The sequence below is a fragment of the Stigmatopora argus genome, chromosome 11, assembly GCF_051989625.1.
Source record: "Stigmatopora argus isolate UIUO_Sarg chromosome 11, RoL_Sarg_1.0, whole genome shotgun sequence".
Lineage (NCBI taxonomy): Eukaryota > Metazoa > Chordata > Actinopteri > Syngnathiformes > Syngnathidae > Stigmatopora > Stigmatopora argus.
Genome location: NC_135397.1, coordinates 9,078,716 through 9,102,275, shown reverse-complemented (window position 1 = coordinate 9,102,275; position 23,560 = coordinate 9,078,716). Strand labels below are relative to the sequence as shown.

The following is a 23,560-nucleotide window of genomic DNA, read 5'->3' as shown; positions in this document are numbered from 1 at the left end:
TGTCAGGCAATGAGTTGAATACTATAAAATGTGCTGTACCCACAACTGAATTCATGATTGTCACGAAATGGCTGCACTTGCACTCAATGCCACTTTTGGGGTTTAAACATTTTCCCCTGTCATCTTAGTTTTAAGACATTTGCGATTTTCCTATTTAAATAGTTTGAACCTGCAATTGATTACCTGGCGACCAATTCAAGGTGTCCCCTGCCTATTGCCGACACGATAGGCTCCAGCACCCCTGAGCAGTTCAGAAAAATAAATGAATTAATTGAATAACCATGTTTCGCATGTAGGGCATTTCATAATAGCTATTTTATTGTCCTTTGAAATACAGTGAAGAAGCAAGCGTTTGTCAGGTGTTACCTCTCGCCACTGTTTGGAGACATTTTAATTGGACATTTACATTTGGTAGTTTTGTCCCCTCCAGCACTGACCTAAATGTGTCAGAGATAAATCATGAGACAACGTAGTGGACGAATGCAAGAGTGAGCAGGTTTGGTGACTTGGGGAGGGCATCTTGAAGGCTGATGAGGCAATCAAGTGGACATCCTCTCTAACAGGGGTCACCAACCTTTTTCAAACTGAGAGCTACTTATTGTGTAGTATTAAATGCAAAAGCCAGCATATGTTTTTAGTATAGAAAGAATTAGTTCCTTTGATAACTATGGGAATCACACAGATTTGAGCAAGTCATCATTTGGATCCAGATGCAATGTGTACTTTAATTTTATTTTTAATCTAATCAAAATTATTAATGAATAATTTAGAGTGTCGATCCAGCCTGTTTTTGGAATGTGGTAGGAAACTGAAGCACCTGGAGGAAACCCACCAAGGCCCGGGGAAAACATGCCAACTCCATACAGGAGGACCAACCTGGTTTCGAACCCATGACCCAAGAACTGTGGGGCTTATGGCTAACCACTGCATTACTAGGCCACCCCAGTCGATTGGTTAGTACTTAAAATTGATTTTAAACTACATATTTCTTTACCTGATTCCTATTGTCGTCGACAAGTAAAAGCGGAAGAATTTCATGTTGGCCCATACATTCTTTGATTATTTTGAAATCACACATTTAGGTTTTAAATCAGTCCTAGCCACCTACCAACAAAGAATAGGTGACCAGAAGGCCTATGTGCCACTGGAATGAATAAAAGAGTGGATAAATTGCTTCTTAACGGCATACGAGCAAATACATGAACCGTAAGGATGCAAACAGTCCATAGTTCCTTCTGTTTTCTATCTGTGCACTCAAGAAAAGCTCCAATTTGCTCTTAAGCTGAGACAGGAAGTGAACCAATTTATTTTTGACTCACATTGTCACTTAAGATCTGCGGCATTTGTATTAGCAGAGGTTTTGATGAACAGAAATGCACGAAAAAGAATCAGCAATGCTTTGTCTCCGCTAATGGAAACATTTGTATTTTAAATCCATGCTTTTGGTTTATAGGAACATTATAGTAAACGGTGTTGTGTGGTATCATACACGGCAATAAATAAATATGTGAAAAGATGGAATGTCATGACGAACAATAAATTTGATGAACTTTTATCACTTTTTTACCTGGGAAAAGTGATGAGGAAGTGAATTGTTGCAACAAGAGAAGAATTTAAAATGTTAAACATCACTATGTAACATAGAGCTCTGCTGTTTGTTGAACAGTTGGCAATTTTGAGTCATTCAAATTTGGCATGGCATTTTATCCTCTAAAAAGATGTTAGTCAATGTATTTTTTCTATAGAAATGTAATATGTAGCCGAAATTGTTGGTAAAACAATTTGTATACTAATGTTTTTGTTCCAAATCTCTTCCTGATAGCTGGATTTTCAGAGCGCTGACTTGTCGGCAAGTCAACATTTTGCAATAACATTGGGTAAGCTGATTCAAAATGCATTTTACTGTCCTGTATGTGGTTGTGATGTATTCGTGGAACTTGAGTGACTCTTATTGTGGATTCCATTATTATTAAAATATAATGCATACAAATCCTCTGGGCGGCCCGTTGGCACGAGTGGTTAGCATGTCGGCCTCACAGCTCTGGGGTCCTGGGTTCAAATCCAGGTTGGTCCACCTGTGTTGAGTTTGCATGTTCTTCCCGGCTGCGTGGGTTTCCTCTAGGTACTTCTGTTTCCTCCCACATTCCAAAAACAGGCTGGATCGACACTCTAAATTGCCTCTAGTCATATATTTGCATTATTGCCAATTTTGGCACCATTATTTTAGACTGTAGGGAGCCCACCCAGACATGAATTTATCCTCATTTTTAGGGGTAATGATACAACTGCATTGTTACTGATTCAATCAATTACTGTGATAGTTTTATGAAACTTGCACCCATAATCATTAGTCCATAAACTTGTTTAATAATGAGATCTGTAACATTTACTCATTCAACATCCCTAAAGTAAATTCTGCGTTGGCAACAAGTGCAGAAAGTGACACAACGCTACCCTCTCATTTTTCTTAATCCCATCAACCTCCTTTGTCCTTCATCTGACTTTAATACTCTTACTTCTTCACTTGCCTCCCTCTGCAGCAGACATCCACAGCGTCCCTGATAAAATGTCATCAAGACCAAAAAAACCCAACTAAATATTTACAGGAAAATGAAGGCAATTCAAACGGCGGCAGCCTCTGAGTCCTTCGCGCTGCTTCAGAGGCTGCTGTGCCCTGGCGGTGATGACCTTTGCATGTCAAAGCAATCAATCAGCCTGACCCTGTGGGTGCCACAACTCTCCCAAACACCCAGTCTCTACCCTTGATGTCTGCCTAACAGGAGACATTACATTAATCTCAGTGTTGACACTCATTACACGAGTGTCACATGCGCACAACTTCCAACCTTCAACCTGCTTAAATTTTATACTTTTATCTAATTTGAAGTGTTTAACTGTTTAAAAAGCTCATTTGATTCAGTGGCTGCCCATTTTGACTGGGAGAGACTGGCAGTGGCTACTGCTGTCAATGCCAGTAAATGAGTTAAATACCATAGAATGAAAGATCTACTTTATAGCAGTGGTTCTCAACTGTTGAACATCAAGAAATACTCTGGTTAAAAATTCACATTCCAGAATTTTAGGTGACAGCAAGTGGTGCGGAAGACCATATTTCACAACAACAAAAAAGAAGACTCGCGGACGTGGCAGTTGTTCATCAGTAAGCGGCAGGAATGCACGCTTAAAATGTCTCCCAACCACCATAAAACCTCAAAAACAAGAAGACTCGCAATGTCTGTATTTGCCACTTGAGCATGGTAAAATGCAGGTACAACATAGAATATATTATATGGATTCTTTTTTTTAATGAGGACAAAAGTGTTCAAAAACATATTTGAAAACTCAAATAAACCCTCAAAAATCGCAGAGGCAAATACTGGTTTTCCACACTTAAAAAATTAAAGAAAGATTGCTTTAAAAGAAAGTTATTTTTAATTTTCATTGTGACTATTTTTTTCATTTTTTACCATTTCAATTTTCTAATTATAAAAAATACATTTTAAATGACATATTTAACTTATTATTTTCTTTTATTTTACTGTTCATAACAAACCATGCGTGGGCCATCCTAATACTATTAATACCTTGTCAAATATTGTCCCACAGGTTGACATTGCACCCTGGGCCACAACATCTGTTGTAAGTATCATTTAATTTTTACTACAGCTTAACACTTTTTGGTTCCATTTTATAATGCAGTAGGAAACCAGCCTTACATGGTACCCTGAAACATTGTGACTCATCAAAAGGACACAGACATCATTTGTTAGAAATCGTTGACAAATGAACTTTCAAAATACTCTCAAGCATGTTTTTTTCTCAGGGCATTAGCATTTTAGGAAAAGGTTAATGTTTCATGATTGACACAGAATATTTCTTTGCATCCATCCTCATCTCATCTCATTTTCTGAACCGCTTTATCCTCACTAGGGTCGTGGGGGTGGGGGTGGGGGTTGGTGGTTGCAGGACTTTATGAATCCCAATTGAAAAAGCATATCCAAGTATGTAACCTTAGAAGTCAAAAACAAACACTGAAGTGCATGTCACTGCAATGTTCATAATGTGCAATATTGTATCTTAAAGTATTAAAGCCCAACCAAAAAGTATTTACAGTACGTTATTATGAAAACAATGTATTTGTTTTGAAGTATTAATGCCCAACCTAAAAGTATTTGCAGCCCCAGCCCCCTGACTAATGCACTCTATGATGAAAACGATCTCTTTTTTTTTGTGTCTATGTGTAATAGGCGTGGCTGTGGTCAGAGTTCAAAAGACCGCGCCGCCATTTTTCAAAATGGCGGATGAGCCGGAGGCTAGGAGCGTTGGACTGCTGAGCTGCTCAGAATTGACGATTTACCGAAGAAAGACCCGACAAACTTCTTCCAGGACAATGCAGCGCGTTCGGTACTTTGTCTTTTGGGGATTTCGTAGCCCCAGTTCTCATTTCAAGAGTGCTTTTTGACGGGAACGTGCTTCATTGGCGTGATGTAGCCCCGACGTGGATGCAAACACAAATGTTTGCTAGCAAGTTGGCTACATTGCATCACCTATTGCTCTTAATGTTTAAAAAGAAACCCTTCCATTGTGTGTTTCAGTCCCTCAACGAGGACAGACTGCTGGGAAACATCAAGAATGTGGCCATAACGGCCAAAAAGGAGCAGTTTGTCGGCAAAGTGAGTCTTTTTTTTAATAGCTTCTAATTCCTCTACCCGTGTAATTGGATTGGATAACTTTATTATTCCCGTATTCGGGAAATGTTGTTGTCACAGTAATGTTTAGATATCAGCGACCAGTGTTCACGGCTTTCCTAAATTAGCTTGTTTAGCATCATGATACACTCCAATTTTGAATGAAGACACTTTAACTGGGTTGGCGTTGATTTTTAATAGCAAGATCCTGTGTGGGTAACTCACACTCACACTAGTGCCATCAAGTGGAGGTGTAAGGAATAAACAGTAAACTTCTAGAATACGTATATACCTTTGCCCTTCCCTTTCCTAAAGGAAGACTTCAGGGCTTTTGATTTTTAATTGTGGTTTTGACAAGACCTAAGCGAGACATTCATTCAACCGTAGCGCAGGGGTCATTTTTGACTCGTTTAAACAACCATTTTTCCTCCGTCTAAGAGCTTTGTGAGACGTATTTTATTTTTTTGATTGAATGGGAGTCATTTGTGCATCAAAATGGTTAAATAAGCAATTACATAATCATGCTGTGGTGTTTTGCAGAGGTTTAAAGCCACGGAGATGGTGGAAGCTGTCCAAATCTACAAGACCAAAGAAGTTGTGTATGACGTAAGACCTGTTTTTCAGGTTATTTGATTTATTATTTTCATGTCATGTGTACTAAAAATACTCTATTTTGCTTCTCTTCAAGGTCCACCCAAGTTTACCAAATCAACGCTAAAGAAAGGTGACTGGAGTGTGGCACAGCCTTTGACACCAACATCTTGAGGGCCCCTATCCAGTATGTTTTCCATATCTCACACCACATCTGAAAAGAGAGATGGGTCCTTCTGATGTTGGTAAAACCTAACTTAGTGTTATTGTTTTTTGGTCAAATCTTGACCTAACTGGCCCCCAGTCTATTTTTTTTTTTATGTTGGACTTAGTCTATTGTGCTTTGACCCTCTTTTTTTCTCCCCAGAATTCCATCCATCAATGGAAACACCACCTCATCTTTAAATGCTGGAAGACCGATGTGAACTTCTCAATTACCCCATTTTGTGGGAAAATAAAACCTTTGAAATATACTCATGTATTTTTCTTCATAGAACTAGCAAAGGAATGCAAGCAACATGACATTTTAAATTTTTTTTATTCAAAGAAATACATTTGCACACTTAGGATCACATTGATTGGTGTAGCTGATGTTCTCCACCTGTAGACAAGCAACCACCAAAAAAAAGGAAAAAAAAAGACCATTGAGGGTCTTGGGTCTTTTTTCTCCAAGTGTTTTAACAAAGACAAATGACACTCAAATCTCTTTTATTGAAATTTCTGATTGAAAAAAAAAAAGAAATCCTCCTCACCTTAGGGATCGGGACATCACCTATAAAATAAGAGGGGGTTAGTAAATTGCAACTTTAGTCAATAAAATAATGTGAGATTGGAATGTTTTGACTTGGATACATTACAATATAACCCGGAAATAAGCTGCTTCCGCATTTCGATCTTAATCCATATGAAATATATATGCGTCTGACGAAATAGTGCGTGCTTTGTGTGTCTAAAATACAGAAATAGCACTCGTTACTGACACTGCGGCGTAAGAAACGATGCGCCAAATAGGCATGAAAATACGGTATTAACCTCAGAGCAGAGTTCAGAGACGATGCATCATCTTCAAGTGGGCAACCTGGGAAGATCACCTGGTCCTCCACGGTCTGGACATCACCATGGACCTGGTGCGTGCAAAAACAAAGAGCAAAAGTTATCATATACAGTGGTACCTCGAGATACGAGCTTTATCCGTTCCGGAAATGAGCTCATATGACGAGATTCTTGTAACTCGAGCGGACGTTTTCCATTGAAATGAATGGAAAACAAATTAATTTGTTCCAGCCCTCTGAAAAAACACCAAAAGGATATTGGATTGGAAAACATGTTTTATTTCTTCTAATTCGCCATCTATTAACAAAGTAACACAACTAGTGGTTTAATAGTAATAAAATGTTGGTGTTTGCCACGCCTCCGCCCTCACGTTCGCTATCGATGGACTGTTTGCTGTTGTATTGCCTTCAAAATATTCCCAAAATGATGCACACAAATGTCCTCCTCACAATAGGATAACGCACGATCACTTGGCAACGAGAAATAGTCTTTATGGAACGATCGCGGGACCTTCTTTCCTAAGAAAGAATAACAGGAAATGACATAGCTGAGCTTCCCACATAGTGATTGTGGGTAATGAAGTTTTATTCTGAGAAAGGTTGCCATTGCCTACGGGTGTCGTGTGCAGGAGTATACTTCATTACCCAGAAAGCCCTCTTTTTGCATGCGCGTTGTGCGTTTCCTGGTCCTAGGAGGAACTCGTCTGAATTATTCGTTCCGTGCTCGTGAATATTGTTATACACGAAAGATATGCAAAAAAAGACCGAATTATTCGATCGAAATTTCCCCCGTAAGACGAGCATTTTGTATGACGAGCGGTCGTATGACAAGGTCCCACTGTACAGAGACTGGAGATTCAACAGATGTGTTTAGGTGGGGTTTTTTGGTCATTAGTATTACCTTGATACCTTGGCCCAGTCTCCTCTCCCCTCAAGGGTGTGCATGGTTCTGGACACACGGGAATAGCTGCATCTTGATTGAACCAAGCTATTTGGGAAGTGCAAACAATTATTACAGGAAAGAGAAATCTTCAAGTAAATGATCAAGATAAAGAATGAAAATAAGTTAGTGAATGCTCGGTGCTAATTTCCCCTTTCCAGACAAAGCGATTCAATATACAGACTGATGTTAAAAGTTAGGAAAGGTCGGCTTGACAATTTTTGTATAAATGATTTTTGTTTTAAAACAGAATTACAAATTGGAAAAGGGCGTTTAGCAATCGCAGTGAAAACTATCATTACATTCAACACACCTTCACCTGGCAAACTGAACGTTGATATCTCGGCTTTGTTTGATAAAATGAAGTCTTCCCCCACGACCCAATAATGGAGAGAATACGGACAAAATACTTTTGAAGTCAAATGTCGTGAGGCTAATGCTAAGCTAGCCAAGGAGCCCATACTTCAAATGTCGACGGTGTGTTCGACCTGGCAATAAACTAACAGATTTGTTGGCGTTTTGGCTCAATTGATTCCTAAAAAAATCTCCCGGTAGGGTGTTAAAAATGCACATAGGCCAGTAAATTGCTCTAGTCTAGGGCTTACCTCGTTTGGGTGCTAGTCGTTCGACCGACGGCATGGAAATGACTGCGCCCAAGGGGCGAGATGCTGCGCAGGTGCATAATTTAAGCACCTGCGTCACCAATGGGCGTAACCACGCCCATAGGAGGTGATTTGTCCTCCCGACTCAATGACCATGTTTGGAAGATGACGTACTATAGTCGCCATTTTTGTAGTCTTGATGCTGTAAAAGAGTGTGTTAATAAGTTCTTATGTAAGAATTATGCTTACCTGCATAATTTATTTGGATAGGATATTGCATGACAGCAATCTTTTAAATTTGAAAATCAGAATAAAAGCAAAGATTGTAGAACTAAATCGATTATATTATAATATTGTTTTGAGCACCCATACTTTTGTAAAAATAAATGAGAATTCTTTCTGTAGGAATTGTCATTCAAACACCACACGAATACCCGATGAAAACCAACAAAGGCACAAACTCCACGTAGGGGGATTGAACCCTCGATCTTAGAAATGTGGTCCGGGCATGCTAACCACTTCACACCGTGCCGCCTGTGATTATTTCTTCTGGAAATTGGATGCCTTCTTACAAAGACATTTGGAAGCACTGCTTAAAGCTGCAGGTCAGTTCTTAAACGAATTTGTGTTGCCATCTAGTGGTTGAAATAAAAACATACATACATAATGATGGGCATGTTTTTTAATCTTCTTATGATTATTATGATTATTACTACTACTTATTATTGTTTACTTATTAATTATATATAAGTTGTATGTTTCTTTTCAATTTAGGATTCATAAAGGCATCAACATGTGGTATTAACAAAGACTAGATAACTAAGACAACAATGGAGAAAATAATACATTATTATTTGAGATTCAGTCGCAAAAGAGATTGAAGAAAAATGACAATTTAGGGGGTAGTCCACATATATACAAATAGAATCTGAGAAGTACTATCGTATATCTACTACATGCAACTTACTTCCCTGTGATGGTTCCGATTGTTACCACTAGGTGAGGCTACCGACCCATTTAAAAAGTGCTTTGACTGGGTTTTTTTTAGTGCGCATTTGTTAAATATCCAAGTGAAACGTTTAATTTCCCACCAACAATAACGGCTTCACATAGCATTTAGCCACCTGGATAAGGGTAAAGAAAACAGAAGGTTGATTTGTGTATTTTCATTTGCACACATGTTCAGTGCATCATTTCTAATGAAGTCTTAGCCATTGAAAAAAATTGAGAATAATCCGATTTTGAGATAGCAGAGGTGGTTTCTTTTTAGTGTGCAAACATCTGCTTATCTTCCCTCATGAGAGCTCTTTTGCTGCCATCTGTGCCGAGATTACAGTCCGATAATCTTATCCTTTCCATCTTTATTAACCTTTCCCCATTCGATGGATAGACAAAGGCCCCTGACTGTGCCATTATTTCAAATAATAGCTTTAACGGCATAAATCTGCCGCTCGTATTTTTGCACTTGGCTGAGGAGCAGGTTCATATAAATGTGCGAACATTCTGTATATATGTTATTTCATTTATTGACAAAAAATAATTGCACATGTTTTAACATTTCTGTCTAGAATATTCTTATTTTTGATATTGTTAGTTTAGTTCTCTATATAAGTGGCGTTTAATTTGTCGTTGTATTTTCAACTAGATTTTGGGAAGATGTTCAAATTAAACGTCGCAAGTCAATTATTGTACATTTGAAAGCAACGTTTGGCTTCAGATGAACTGGAAAATGAAAGAGCCCCATTTTTATTTTTTTATTTGGGGGGTCATTGATCACCCACTAACTGTTTGATGCAACAATTGAGATGTCAGCAGAGATGTATTATGTTTTTCCACCATATTTATTCTATAGCGATTATTTTAAAGTTTTTTTTAATGAACAAGATTAAATGAGAAAAATCCAGGGGTGATACTTGAAATGGGAATATTTGCAATGCATCTACTGCGTGTACCCTTTCAACTTTGAAGAAATACTGTCACAATTGCGAATCACCTCGCGTTGAAAACCTTTTAAAAAATCACAATCTTTTCCTCGCTGAGAAAATGAGAAGCAAGGTGCATTTGGTGCCTTTCAAATGACAACATGCTCATATTTCACTCTTACAACCCTACATCTCCATAAAATATTACAGCACTCACGGTGATGACTGGAGGCCGACACCCCCCAACCCACACACACAGACACACACATTCTTCTCACTCCCTGTTTAATAACACTGTCTCCCAAACAAGCATTATCCAACTTATGTAAAACTCTTTCCTTTATGGACTGAACACATAACTAGTGTGTGTTTGTGTGTTTATCCATGCATTTACTTTTGTATTATATTCCAAATAAGTGAGTCATAATGACAAAGGTATCAGGTGTTGAAAGGTTGTCTTTAAAATCAAATATTCCATGAAAGGCCTTATATGATCTATTTGTTGACAACTATTTGTTGTTTGATGGTAAATATAATTGAACAAAGTTGGACGAAAATCACATCCAAAATTATATATTATTTGTCTCGTTTTCACTTTTTAAAAATGAACTAATATTACATTTATTATTTGATGTTATATCATATTTGCCCATTTATATCACATTGCAGTAGCAGCTTTTACGATTTGATTTGTATAACTTTGTGAGCAGTCATCTTTAGTTTATAAATAGAACAACTTTTTATTCTTAGAAAATAAGGACCTTTCTAATAATTTCTCATAATCAGCTGTGGTAGAAAAGTTTTAGTGGGTTTTGATTGAAAAAAAATCGCTCTACGGGCTTCAGGATTTGCATGGGAGAGACGCAAGTACAAATAATCATAAAGACGACTTGTAGTTTTAAATGATAATGGTATATAGCAGCCTTATTTTAATAGGATGTCCTCAATGAGACGTTTCCAATAAATCCACGGAGTCCTTTTAAATGAGGACTCGTTTCGTCCATGTCAACTGGAGTTGCTTTTTTCCCGACAGTAGCGCGCGTTAAACCGCGGATTTAGGGGTCTCGTCCAATAGGAGCACAGAACCCGTCCGTTCTCGTCCAATCAGTGCGGAGCGGTCCTACAATTCATCCAATGGGAGTCTCGCGCGTGCAGACGGAGAAGCTGTTATCAGAGCCTGCCTCTTCGCCGACAACACACCGCCAAGAGTTCCATCAAAAGCGGCCAGAACATCACAAGAGCGTCCGACTTCCTGTCACTTGGCCCGGAGCCCAGCCAACCATCCTCCCGCTGAACTAGCACGGACGGTCGCGAAGAAGTTGGCTCTTCTTCCCGGCCCGGGATAGGGATAGTTTGGGGAGCTCTCCCGGAAGAGTCCAGCTTGAACTTCGATTTGTGGCTTCTTCTTTTCGATTCCCCTGCGAGAGTGGCGGTTCATGTTGACAAATGTTAGCTGTGGGGCAGATGGAGGCTAACCGGCAGAGTGCTTTCGTCCTGGGCAGCACCCCGCTGGCGGCGTTGCACAACATGACCGAGATGAAGACGTCCCTCTTCCCGTACTCGCTGCAGCAAAACCCGGCCGCGGCGGCGGCTGCGGCGGCCGCAGCAGCGGCGGCCGGCTTCAAGGCGCCGTCGCTGTCCAGCATCCACTCGCAGATGTCCGCCGGGGCCACCCCGCACGGAATAAGCGATATTCTGGGGAGACCCATCACCACCGCCGGCCAGCTGCTTTCCGCCGGCTTCCCCAGGATCAACGGGCTGGCCAGCACCGCCGCCGCGGCCGCCGCTGCCGGGATGTACTTCGGGCCGGCGGTGTCCCGCTACCCGAAGCCGCTGGCGGAGCTCCCCGGGAGGGCGCCCATCTTTTGGCCCGGCGTCATGCAGGGATCTCCGTGGAGGGACCCGCGTGTGCCCTGCCCCTGTAAGAACCTCTTAAAATCTCTTGTTGTTGTGAAATGTTTTTTTTTTTTTTATCGAGCACGTCCATAGAAAAAGCCTAAAATGCACGACGGGGCTTCAAAAATTATACAAAAATATAATAAGAACCTTAAGTGTTTACCTCATTCGTTTGACAAGTGTCAAACTCATTAGGTTTTCTTATGCACAAAAATTAATTAATCACATGATCGTGACAAGTGACTATGAATTTTATTATTCTCCATATACCCTTTTAGTATTAAAAAAACTGTAGCAAAAGTCGTGACAAATTGTGGCAAGCAAATAGGTGCGTTATTGTCCAATTTATATATATTTTAAAGAGTGAAAATAAATGCTTGTAAAACAGGTTAAATTGAAGAAGAATTGCAATTTATGCACATATTTTCTGCCAAATGAAAAGAGCAATTGCACTTAGGCTAAAGTAATAAATATGAAGTATAGCCTCGGTTCATTTGTATTAGTGGGGCACATAAAAGAAGTAAGCTCCTCACTTACAGTACTTAAATACACCTAGATAAGAAGGTCTCTTAGAATAAGTACATTGATTTATTTCTATAACATGCACATTGAACTAAATGTTTGTCATTTGAGAAACGTTTATGTCACTGCAAGTAAAAAATACAAGACATTTGATATCATCTGATTATTTTTTGCAGGTATCTCCTATTTCTTTCCAATTTATAACATACCTTTTACAAAAAAAACTATATGGAGTTTAAAAAATAGCAAACGTTGAAATTCAAAATATGTTTTAAAAATCAAGATAATTTAGCATTGAAATGTTTGTTTAAATAATCATTTTAGTGTCAATAAATTACTTTCTTACAATGCAAACTCTACAGTGGCTCGACTAAAAAGGGCTGCATTTGATTGCATCATTTATTTTCAAGTCACAAAATTCAAAGTGAAATCAAATATGCTCTAAGTGAGAACCATTTTCCATGTGCGTATAAAAGATGATTTACACCTCTCTTTCTCACACACCCACCCACCGACTATTTGCAGCTCAGGCCAGTTTGATGATGGACAAGGACGGCAAAAAGAAACACTCCAGGCCCACTTTTTCTGGCCAGCAGATTTTCGCATTGGAAAAAACCTTTGAGCAGACCAAGTACCTGGCAGGACCGGAAAGAGCTCGCCTGGCCTACTCGTTAGGGATGACCGAGAGCCAAGTCAAAGTAAGGACTCATTTGCACTTGGAAAACAATTATTATTCATCAGGATTTGGTTGCTACTGGGTTTATTTGGCTTTCTCAATGATGATTATGCATTTTGGAAAGGATCTGGAAAATATGGATCCATAGCAACTAGGGAAATGGAGGGGTCAATTCAGAGAAACTAAGATTTATTGATCAGATAGAGCACACCAAAAAGCATGAGTATCAAAACAGATATAACAAAGGCAGCACGACCGAGTCGGCAAATGAAATAAGGTACAAAAATGCAAAATACCAATGTGAAGCTCTCGGGAAGTTGCAGTGAAGTGTTGGGCAAGCAGGGCAGTAAGCAACAGCAATGCATGCAATAGTCCCACAATCAGCTGGTTGTAGCTGGTGTTCTTAAATGCAGGAGATGCCAATCAGCTGCAGCTGTTCTGATCCCGCCTCCTCTAGTTGGGATAACCAGCTACTGAAATGACACATGTCCTTGCAGAGAACAGAGTATGACAGGACTTGTTGAGCATGGTTGTGGATTTCTGTCTCCATCAGGTGTGGTTCCAGAACAGGAGGACCAAGTGGAGGAAGAGGCACGCGGCAGAGATGGCCTCGGCCAAGAAGAAGCACGATTCGGAGACAGAGAAGATGAAGGAAAGCTCGGACAACGACGAGGATGACGAGTACAACAAGCCGCTTGACCCCAACTCAGATGACGAGAAGATCACGAGACTGTTGAAAAAGCACAAGAGCAATGGGGGCGGCGGCAATTTGGCCCTCATCAGCCCCTGTAGTAACAGCTCGGACACCTTGTGAGGACCCCCCGCCCTCACTAAAGATGCGCGGGGCGTCCAGAACAGTAAAAAAACTCTGTCGGAGCCCATTTGCACCTGACATTATGGAGAGAAGACACGAACTGGAGTTATAGACGACAAAATATGTACACACACCTGGATTCCAACACGAGCGAACCCACGTGATTGTTCGGATCAAATGTAAAATTTGATTTCATATGTTTGGATTGAGTGAATGAAGTGTGAATGCTTGTTGGTGCTGGAGAACCCCAGAAAATGGATAGATGGATATTATTTGGGCTTGCAACCTGTAACGCATTTTTTTCAAGAAGCCACTTTGATCCGGATTCAACATTTTTCATGTCAGGTGTGAACGGGCTGACGCTTTCAAAGCTCAGTTTAAGCAGGGTATCCGCTGTCCTAAAAGGCTCAAAGATAACGAAAACGGATTGTTAAATATACATCAGATTGTATTGTATATATTTTTTACAGAATAATTTATGTTTGAAGCAGCGAGGAGAACAAACAAACAAAAAGACATTCCCTTCTTCACGCAGACCTGACGCGCTTATTTCCTCGCAAACAGAGCCACTGCTTCTTCCTGGCTTCTTTTCAGGATGCTGTAAATAGTGCAAAAGAAAGTGACACCAAATTTCTGGGGTGACCTCATCAGACTCGGCATAGAAAATTTGGACATCATTTTTGTTGTTGTTGCTGTTATTGCTTTTAAAGAGTATTATTGCTTCCGGGGAAGTTATAGAGAGAAAACACACACTTTGTATTATAAATAAATTATTTAACAAGCTTTAGTTTTATTATGGTTTTCTTTTTTTGTCTTAATGTATGGGCTTAATATAAATTAAAAGAACAGTTTGTGAAAATGCTGAATGTCATTATTCTTGATTTGGACGTTTTAAAATGAGAGGAGTACTTTGGAATGAATGTAAAAATAAAACATTTATATTTTTCATTGATTTTCCTTGTTTAATTGATGTATTGTATTTTCATTACATTGCAATGTGTGGAAATTGATTTTGTATCCTTTAATCAATTTTTAACGCTTTAAAATACATTTACACAAGGCAATAAGTTGGGCAAAATACAATTTTTTGAAACTTTTACACTTATTGAAATTGAAATAGAACTCGTAAGTTGACAAAAATTATGAAAGAAGAACGAATTTAACATTTTAATCAGTTTTGTTTAAAAATGAAGAGAAAACATTTGGGTTATTAATTACTAATTTGCCGACTTTTCCAGCACAGAGGCAGCGAGGAATAAATTATTGTGGAGCAACCAACAGGTTAAAGAGGACACTGAGATATGGGTGAGTTCTAATGTTGTTTATTGCTTAACAAGTGCATCACCTGTTGGCTACGAGGCCACAGGGGCTTGAATAAAATCTCTTATTTGCTTTTATACTGTAAAATGGAGTGAAGGAAAACCACAGTTTATATTCCTACAGTCAACTCCCATGAGCAACAGGAACAAACACAAGCATAAGTTAGATTTTTTTTTCTTACCTGTTTGCCTAACAATCCAAAGTCATACAGAATGAAAACAAATTGTCCAGCAGGCGCAACATTATTCCACTTGCAGTGATTTCCACGAAAACAAAAACCACAGAGGAACAATTTTAAAACGTGTAGTGTAATAAAATCAAACTGTAAAAACAATACAGCCTTTCCCAGTATAATGCTTTTTTTTGGTTCCACTGATGGCTGTTGCAGGCTACTAGGAACGTAAATAAAAGCACATTTATTTACTTGGTCTTACTTGCGTTTAGAGTTACATTTTTCATTTCTCTTCTTTAAATATATGCCTACCGTTTTCACACTTTATTTGCATGTACTTGGCACCATAACAGCAGTAACAAAATTGACAAAAAGATATCCACATCTACCTAAAATGTTACATTCAGAACCATATTATTATTAAGTTGAAATAAATTAGAGTAAGAATGATAATGCAAAAACGTGAGTGTGCTATATATGAAATCTTATGCACTCGTATGGTCTATGGCACTGCTTTAAAACATTCTTGAATAGGAATAAATCACTGGCTAGACACTTTCTTGCCATTATTTAAAGGTCATTCTGGCAACAAGCGTCTCCCAAAAAGCATTATAAATTGTCTCTCTTTAAAAAGTATAGAATATAAAACAAGACAAGATTCAAATGGTGTTTTTAATATATATATATATATATATATATATATATATATATATATATATATATATATATATATATATATATATATATATATATATATATATAGGGGTGAAGGCTAAAATAAAGTTAAACGAACTAAGAGCTAAAATAAGAAACAAGCCTTATTTTCATAGTGCCCAACATACAAATTAAACTATCCATATAGATATACGTCTTTTGCATTGCACTTGTTTTTTTTTCTCAGTTTCTTTTTTTTATACCAAAAAAAAACACACAATATGGAGTTGTGTAGACATAAAGGCAGCCGTCAAAATGGCAATTATGTGGAGCACGACTGATTTTTTTTCAGTTTTGGCAACTATTAGGCCCATCCCATTAGTCTATCCTCTTCTTATTCTCCCTCAGCGGGGGTGTTGGGGGGTTGCGTGGCAACGGCGAGGTCAGCGATGTGTGTGTTGTCTGGAGAACGGCCCTCGCACCCTCGGGTGCTGGTCCACGTTTCCAACAAGTGTTTTATGGAGAGGGAAAACGACGTGCTTGCAATTAAATGGGCTGCGAGGACGGCTGTTCAGCACTGCTGGAAAAGTTTGTTTAGGTTCGTCTTCAGTGGACGCTTGTGCAAAGTGTGTGTGCGTGTGTGTGCGTGCGTGCACGCGTTTGTATGTGTGTGTGTGTGTGTGCATCTCCTTGTGTTCTCACATAGGCGCTTCACAGAATATATTCTCCCCCCTTTGGCAACAATTTCCTGCAAGGTGAAAGAAAGGATACATTTTAAGCATAACAAGTAATCAAAGTACATTTCAAATTTTGACTGAAGCTCAAGTTTGTGAGTCCATGTCTTAAAATGGCTGCTGCATTTTAAGCAATTCGCAAGCTGATGTGTGCGTTCAAATATCATTTGGACAAAAGTATTAGAACAAACCTATTGATCAAGTCACCAATGAGAGGTTATAAACTGGTAGATTATTAAGGTTTCCCCTTGATGAAACATTGTGAATGATGAAATCTGTTTCTAAATTGAAGGGAAAACTTAAGTGAAGGCCTGTTTCTACAGAAATGTTTTGAAAAATTGTTTAATAAAATACTGAAAATGAGCAACTCTTTATATAAGCTCTTAACTCATTGCCATTGACAACGAGAGACATCCAAATCGTAAGTGCTCATCTTTCAGTGCCATTGATGGCACAATACATTTTAACTGGGAGTGGCGAAACACTGGAGTCAAATGAATTGGACATCTAGCCACGTCAAAGGCAGCCAATGAGTTAAATCCTTTACTTTGCTTCATTTTCATTTACACAGCCTTCGTCCTAAAACGCTTGTCCACAATGTCTAGTGACTGATCAGTGCCCATGAGTATAAAGGGATTCCGAAATCAGATCAAATAATAAGTCATTGTAAGAAAACAAAAAAAATAATATTTACCACGACATCACTGCACCACACAACACTTGTGCTTATTTGCATTACGTTTACCTGCCCCCGCTGTTATTCGGAAGGACAGGAAGACAGGCTGTAAGAAGGCAGAGACAAATCGCAGTTAGAAAGGAAAATCCATGAAAAATGGAGAAACATTCAGACAGAAGCTGAAGAGAGCAGTTCCTGAAGACTTTATTATTAATGCCCTGCTTGACAAGTGGGAGCTCTCGTTGCCTCTGTGTGACACAGAGGTTAAACTTACATACCAGGCCCGTGTGTTTTGGAGCCTTTGCGTTAACAATACGGGACATTTTTTAAACATGGCCAGCTGTGATTTTAGCATCAGTGTGCGGCTGGGAGGTGAGGACCCGCCACAGTATGCACCCGCGGGCTGGGGTCAGCTCGCACACAAGCGTTAGCGCCTATGTCGTAGCGAGTAACCATGAAAGACCTGGCTTAAGGCGCCTCTCATTCACAGCCAGGGCCGCTGTCTGAGGCGGCACACTGAAGCGACACTGTTCAACGGGCCGGCCGCTCATCTTCTGCTCGGCTCCTCTGCAATACACGTGTTAGCATGTCATCTGAAAATTGCAAGGGAAGATGCTCACTTGTGAACATGAGCATCATCATGCGCACCGCCCCACAAACATGGCAGCTAAACCGTCATTACCGAGGAATATTACCTCAAGTGTGTTATCACTTATTTACAAAATGAGCAAAGGTTAAAATGTAATCTGTAAGCTTTTCTAGACGCTATTCTGTGAGCATCATTTATCAGCACGGTGACAAAAAGACATTTAGAAGCCCTTTCCCTGGAGAATAATTTTGCATTTGTCTGGCATTGATGTTTACTTTCTAATTGAGTGTCCATATAATTAATTCTTGCGTCACATGTATAAATATCACAACTTAATTTCACTCAAGGGATTCAAAAAGTATCCGCTTCACTGGCTAAATTATATTTTGTTGGTGAAACACAATTTTATCAAGATGATGGCTTCTGAAGAGCATATGAAAATACAACAAAGCTAATTTTTAGGATGAAAAAAGCACATTAAATATTAGCTCAAAGAAACGGATGGATACATTGATACTAATTTACCACAGTATGTTCAGGTTTTTGCACCCTTGGTTGAGAATGCAAAGTAAATCAGGACACATCAAGGTATGGTTCATAGAAAAATGTCTCAGACATTCTAATGTAGACTTTAAAATGCATTCAATGTCCTTTTTCTGAACGACAAAGCTTAACATTTCAGACACAAAATTATGTTTTGTTGGAACTATACACTCTCTACCCACAGTAATAGGTCCATCTGCCAAATGAGATCCAATACAAGAGTAGAAGAAAATAATGCCCTCTTACGGCAGACTGTCAGAAACATTTTAACTCAACAACGTGCGATTAGCATTTGAATCGCAGTTTGAGGTGGTGTAGAACGGCATGGCGTCATACCGAGAAGCATCAAATGAATCACTATGGTTGCTTTATCCACATCACCTTACAGTACCAGCATTAATGGAACAAAATTGATATCTACCATATATAACATGTTCTTAAAATCAATTGTAATCTTTATAAAGCCATAAATAATGTTATTACAGCTATAGGTGTATTAGACCGCTATAGCTATAGGTGTATTCATTACTCCTGGATTTTGCTTGTGATTGACAGAGCTCTTTTAGGCTATCAGAAATGCTCACTTGTCATTTGATATTCATGACATTACGTAGGATCTAGTTTTTGCACATGTCATACATAACATGGCAATCAACTGCACATATCAGGAAAGCAGTCAGTCTTGATGTAATGACAAAAATACTCTCCTGAGTTGGGAATCATGAAGGCCCTGGTATAATGTATATGTGTGTGCACCCCTGACTTATTCTGTGGGGCATATTATATATGACGGAGGATTATAAATACTTAATAGTATTTTCAGAATGTCATCCTAAACCTGGTTGGGAATAGTCTCACTGCTTCAAATTTATGTACTATACGTAAAGACACAGACATGCACAGAGCCCCCTTGTGTCACCTTGTGGTCTCCCATGCAGACATTGGCCCCAATGTTATCGTAGGTTATTGACGTCTCATCTTTTTCTGGCTGCAAACGAAAAGAAAAAAAAATATCAGTACCGCAATGGACGTAAAAACATGTGTTTACACGAATGGTCAGTAACTACATAAGATTGAACAACCATTATACGGGCATCCTTAAACATAGTGTAATAAACAGGAATATGTTGACGAAAATATTTTTTTACTACATGCATCACACCTGTATTTATTTCCTCTTTGTCCGGTTTTATTTGTTTTTCTTAAGCTCTGGGATAGCAGATGTCAATACCAGTGACTTTGATTTAGAAAGATGCAAAGCAAAAGTTAGCACAACCTATTGTACTTTTTCCACACACCCCAAAAAAATCTCTAATCTCTGTCCACTGAGCTGAAAACACCTTTTGTGAACCTTTTTCAAACTCGCAGCCGGTGCAGTGAAGATGAAACAAAACACAGTAGTCATTTATAAAGTGCGTGTTTTGCTTCCAAACTCGATGCACTGCCGCTGTAATCTTGGAGCCTATATGAGGAAATCATGTTCAATTTCACTCTGCACCCACAAAGAATCTGCTACCCATACAGACGTGTATCCGCAGACTGCTGAATAAATCACACTTTCTGGTTGAACTAAAGAGTTTTTAAATAGCCATAAAAAAGCACACACAAAGAATCGCATATGTGCACACTATTGACATGGTGAGGTGCACTGGTGGTTCAGGAGAAAGAGACAGAGAATGAACCATAAAGCCAAATCCAAATTAACTTCAGAGTAATCCTGCGCTGGAGTGGGGTCAGCACGCACAGCGGCGGCGCCACCTTACGCTACCTTTTTCTTGCGGGCCACGCACCGACACCTCTCTATATGTCTGCGATATGGCCGTGAACCGCTGCCTCACGAACCCATCTCGTACATTCATCAAAGGCGCATTTGATCATTTACAAAGGCGGCATAAAATTGTGGATTTTCAGGCTGCGTAATCTTTAGACAGATAAACAAATTACCCCAGGCCCTCCGGCGGAGGAGGAGCGCTCGCTCGGCTAAACATTCATTACCGGCGCTCCAGGAGCTGGTGCCGCGCTGCACAGCCAGCAGGCAACCTTTGGCGTGTTAGGGCTCGGCAAGCAGAAAATAACATGATGGCGAGTTAACCGACCGTGCCATGATCGATGACGCCACGCGCTGGCCTGTTTACAGGCCCATGTCTCAACAATCTGTAATGCTCAGAGGCGGGCAACGTGTGCTCAGTGAATCATCAGCCAATCTGCGGACACACTAACTGTCCTCTGCATTACAAGCAATTAGCTCTTTGCTCCACCTTGACACGGCAAGCAGCCGTCCACATATGTAGACGCCAACATTTTTGACCGTCACGGCTTTTCGCCCAACTTGGCGTTACACAGTTATTGTTTTAATGTTGCTCCAGTCACGAAAGAAAAAAGGTCAGGAAGGAATTTCTCATTTGTTGTGAACAAAAGAAAGTCAAACTTCCTGAAGGCCCCATGTTGAGGGCTGATGGGTGCACAATACACTGCTGCATCTCTTTTCACAGTTGAATGCTGCAATGTTTGGTTCTCCACACCCAAATGCATGCTTAGAATCCAACAACAAGGATCTAAAATGCTTTGTTTTTTTGTTGTTGTCTGTCATGGGTGTTCTTAGGGATGTCCTGGTGCAGATTTTTGGACATCTGATCCGATAATTTTCAAGATGATTACCCAAAACAAAGCCAAAAAAATTATATACAAAGTATATTTTTTGCATTACTATATGTCCTCAAGAAATTCTTTTTGTACAAATACTAAATAATGCTCTTCTACTATCATTATTTTATATAAAGAAAATTAGTCCCACTCAGCGGCCATGTTTTCATGGCAGTTTGATTTACAGCAGCCGAAAAGTATGATAGTACTGAAAACACACGCAACGACTGGATCGTCGAATAGCCGTATAGGCTGAAACCTCAAAGATTTCCAGATACTGTACAAGCCAATTCTGTTTCGGTCATTAAACCAACTATATAACGCATGTACAATCCTCCTAAATTAACTTTGATGGCTTTTATAAAGCTGCTTGATGATCAGGATGAGGCTCACCTTTAAGACTAGGTCTCTAGCTGATGAGGACATGAGGATTCGGTCACACCAGGCTGGGCATCTGGTGTTCATGTACTGCTTCCCTTGATTGCTGTCTTCACTGTACGGGTAACTGAAGGGAAACAAGCCAAACCCAATAGATCAGTAACGACGTTAGTTCTCAGTAGAGTGCAGCCCTGCTGTACATCAAAACGGACTCTAACAGAAATTTAATAAAGAACCAAACAAAAAACAAGATAGCAAGGTACAAAAAAGTTTCCATCATAAGTGAACTTATGCAACTATTTTAGATTAATCATTTTAGGCAGCAAATCTCAATAACCTAATGAATTACCAAGTATCACTATATTTCACCGTATCAATATATTGTCACAGCCCTATTGAGCATATATACGTTAAAAAGAGAACGAATCGCAGAGGTGAACAGGATTGAACGCAATCACATCTACTTTATCACACAAACTGATCAAAGTATTTTCATGAAAACAACAGGAGGTCCATTAGCATGACTAGTCATCTGAGTAATCTCTTAAATCAACACATACGAACGGCTTAATCAAAGTAATATTTCTCTGCCAACTGCACAGGTTGTGAGTGTGTTTGGTGGAGGGAGTAACGGAGAGAGAGAAGGGGAGGAGTAGAATAACAGCGAGAATGAGAGCAATTGCAAGCCAGGGGAAGACTGGGTTTGCTGATATGTATGACTACATCCCTACACAGTCATCAAAAACAGATTAGGTTCGGCGGCAAATGGCCAATAGAGATTGCACGTGTCTTGGAACAGCAGGGAATGATCACTTGATTTAAGCAGCGGCAGGCGCGGGGCTGGGCGAGCTGATAAAGATTTACATTGTTGAGAATTCAATTTGCCCATTCGGCTCATCAAACGGCTTCAGATTTACACACCAGCAATCCAATTTGTTTGCCGGTGCTCATCAGGGTGGAAGGGAAGCTTACATACTGTAATACCAATCCAATTTGCTCCTTCAATAGCACATGTGCTAACTGTAGCAGAACACAGAGTGAGTGTTCTCTGCAAGTATGATTTTATTATAATACATAACTCATAGTAGAGCGCCTCTACTTCTTTAAAGATATGACAGATGTAATGTAATAAGAGGCGTTTGATTGCAAATATGCTAAATGAACTCACAAAACCATGAACCCATAGAGGACAAAATCACAAATACCAACTTGACTATGGGTACGCATTGACTTCATTTGGTAAATCCAATACTACAACTACAATAACAAATCAATATAGCCAACAGTGTTATCATAATTCAAATCGGGTTCATTCTACTCAATAGCTATAAATAAAAATAACAATTTTCACTGTGGATTTTTATATTCTAAGGAATTTTGTACAAGAAACATAAAATGAAAAAATGATTTAAAAATGTAATTGAAGACAGCCAAAATGCCACTTATTGAGATTTGCAGTAGTTTTTAATACTGTATATACATACCATGATTATCTTAGATAAAACATGTCTAAGCTTAGGCATTATGAAAATAGTGACGGTATGTTGAATGACATTAATTCCTTAATGAAACATTCCAACATCATAAAGCCGATGTTAAAACTGTAACAACCAATTTAAAAATTGGGTTATCATCCAGTAAATCAGCTGTGTTTACAGTAAATAACAACGAACGTTACAACAAGGTTGTTGCTTTGTGATTTTATACAATTAAAGTGTGATTATGAAAGTTCTAGGAGTTTGTCAAGTCTAAAGCACCTCAATATAAATATGATGTAAACATTGTCATTAGACCGTTGTACGTGTGGTGTTCATATTTGTAAATTGTGACTTGATGTAATGGCAGGGAGTGTACTCTAGTGTATGGGGTTACAGCAGGGGCACACTGAGGGTCAACACACACGTCCACACAAACGCACACGCTCAGGGCCCCCCCACCAGGTGAACAAACAGACCTGCGGAGTGATACTCAAGAGAGGTTCCTTGCCTCCAATGAGCATTAATAGTAATTAAACAATGCATGTTTTAGGTATGCTAATTAAACGGCTAAAATTTGGAACCAGGGATAAAAGAGAGCAGGAATAAAAGGAGAACTTTAGAGACGAGAAGAATTTCGGCTAGAGAGGGAGTAAATAGAAAGAGGTAGAAA

At 39.3% G+C, this 23,560-nt stretch overlaps 3 protein-coding genes and 1 long non-coding RNA gene across 23 annotated transcripts in view; 2 read left to right on the top strand and 2 right to left on the bottom strand.

Moving 5' to 3' along the window:
* LOC144084420 (uncharacterized) overlaps nucleotides 1-5,752 on the top strand; it is a 32,155-nt gene extending 26,403 nt beyond the window's left edge. For 9 of the 13 annotated variants that reach the window (XM_077612821.1, XM_077612816.1, XM_077612815.1 and 6 more), the window contains 8 exons: nucleotides 805-953; nucleotides 1,823-1,877; nucleotides 3,084-3,268; nucleotides 3,607-3,639; nucleotides 4,248-4,673; nucleotides 5,229-5,294; nucleotides 5,377-5,524; nucleotides 5,647-5,752. In XM_077612821.1, coding sequence (XP_077468947.1) covers nucleotides 891-953; nucleotides 1,823-1,877; nucleotides 3,084-3,268; nucleotides 3,607-3,639; nucleotides 4,248-4,334 — 423 coding nt within the window. In that variant the 5' untranslated portion in view covers nucleotides 805-890 and the 3' untranslated portion in view covers nucleotides 4,335-4,673; nucleotides 5,229-5,294; nucleotides 5,377-5,524; nucleotides 5,647-5,752. The remainder of the gene's footprint in view (nucleotides 1-804; nucleotides 954-1,822; nucleotides 1,878-3,083; nucleotides 3,269-3,606; nucleotides 3,640-4,247; nucleotides 4,674-5,228; nucleotides 5,295-5,376; nucleotides 5,525-5,646) is intronic. The other 4 variants (XM_077612823.1, XM_077612822.1, XR_013303797.1 and 1 more) reach the window with 4 other exon arrangements.
* A 66-nt stretch (nucleotides 5,753-5,818) lies between these two features.
* Nucleotides 5,819-8,071, bottom strand: LOC144084421 (uncharacterized). Of its 6 annotated transcripts, XR_013303803.1 has the most exons (6): nucleotides 7,877-8,071; nucleotides 7,233-7,319; nucleotides 6,312-6,403; nucleotides 6,137-6,228; nucleotides 6,032-6,051; nucleotides 5,822-5,880 (listed from the first exon to the last, which is right to left on the bottom strand). It is a non-coding gene; the product is annotated as an uncharacterized LOC144084421 (long non-coding RNA). The 6 variants fall into 6 exon arrangements; XR_013303800.1 differs by having other exon boundaries at nucleotides 5,819-5,880; nucleotides 6,032-6,228; XR_013303801.1 differs by lacking the exon at nucleotides 6,137-6,228 and having other exon boundaries at nucleotides 5,820-5,880; nucleotides 7,877-8,070.
* Nucleotides 8,072-10,970: 2,899 nt separating this feature from the next.
* Nucleotides 10,971-14,655, top strand: nkx6.2 (NK6 homeobox 2). Its single transcript, XM_077613238.1, has 3 exons — nucleotides 10,971-11,716; nucleotides 12,739-12,911; nucleotides 13,443-14,655. The coding sequence occupies exons 1-3, from the start codon at nucleotides 11,242-11,244 to the stop codon at nucleotides 13,701-13,703; spliced, it is 909 nt and encodes a 302-aa protein (XP_077469364.1). The 5' UTR covers nucleotides 10,971-11,241; the 3' UTR covers nucleotides 13,704-14,655.
* A 354-nt stretch (nucleotides 14,656-15,009) lies between these two features.
* inpp5a (inositol polyphosphate-5-phosphatase A) overlaps nucleotides 15,010-23,560 on the bottom strand; it is an 83,046-nt gene continuing 74,495 nt past the window's right edge. For 2 of the 3 annotated variants that reach the window (XM_077613467.1, XM_077613468.1), the window contains 4 exons: nucleotides 21,428-21,539; nucleotides 19,311-19,379; nucleotides 17,329-17,365; nucleotides 15,010-16,597 (listed from right to left, as the gene is read on the bottom strand). In XM_077613467.1, coding sequence (XP_077469593.1) covers nucleotides 16,548-16,597; nucleotides 17,329-17,365; nucleotides 19,311-19,379; nucleotides 21,428-21,539 — 268 coding nt within the window. In that variant the 3' untranslated portion in view covers nucleotides 15,010-16,547. Of the gene's footprint in view, nucleotides 16,598-17,277; nucleotides 17,366-19,310; nucleotides 19,380-21,427; nucleotides 21,540-23,560 lie in introns of all 3 variants that reach the window. The other variant, XM_077613469.1, reaches the window with a different exon arrangement.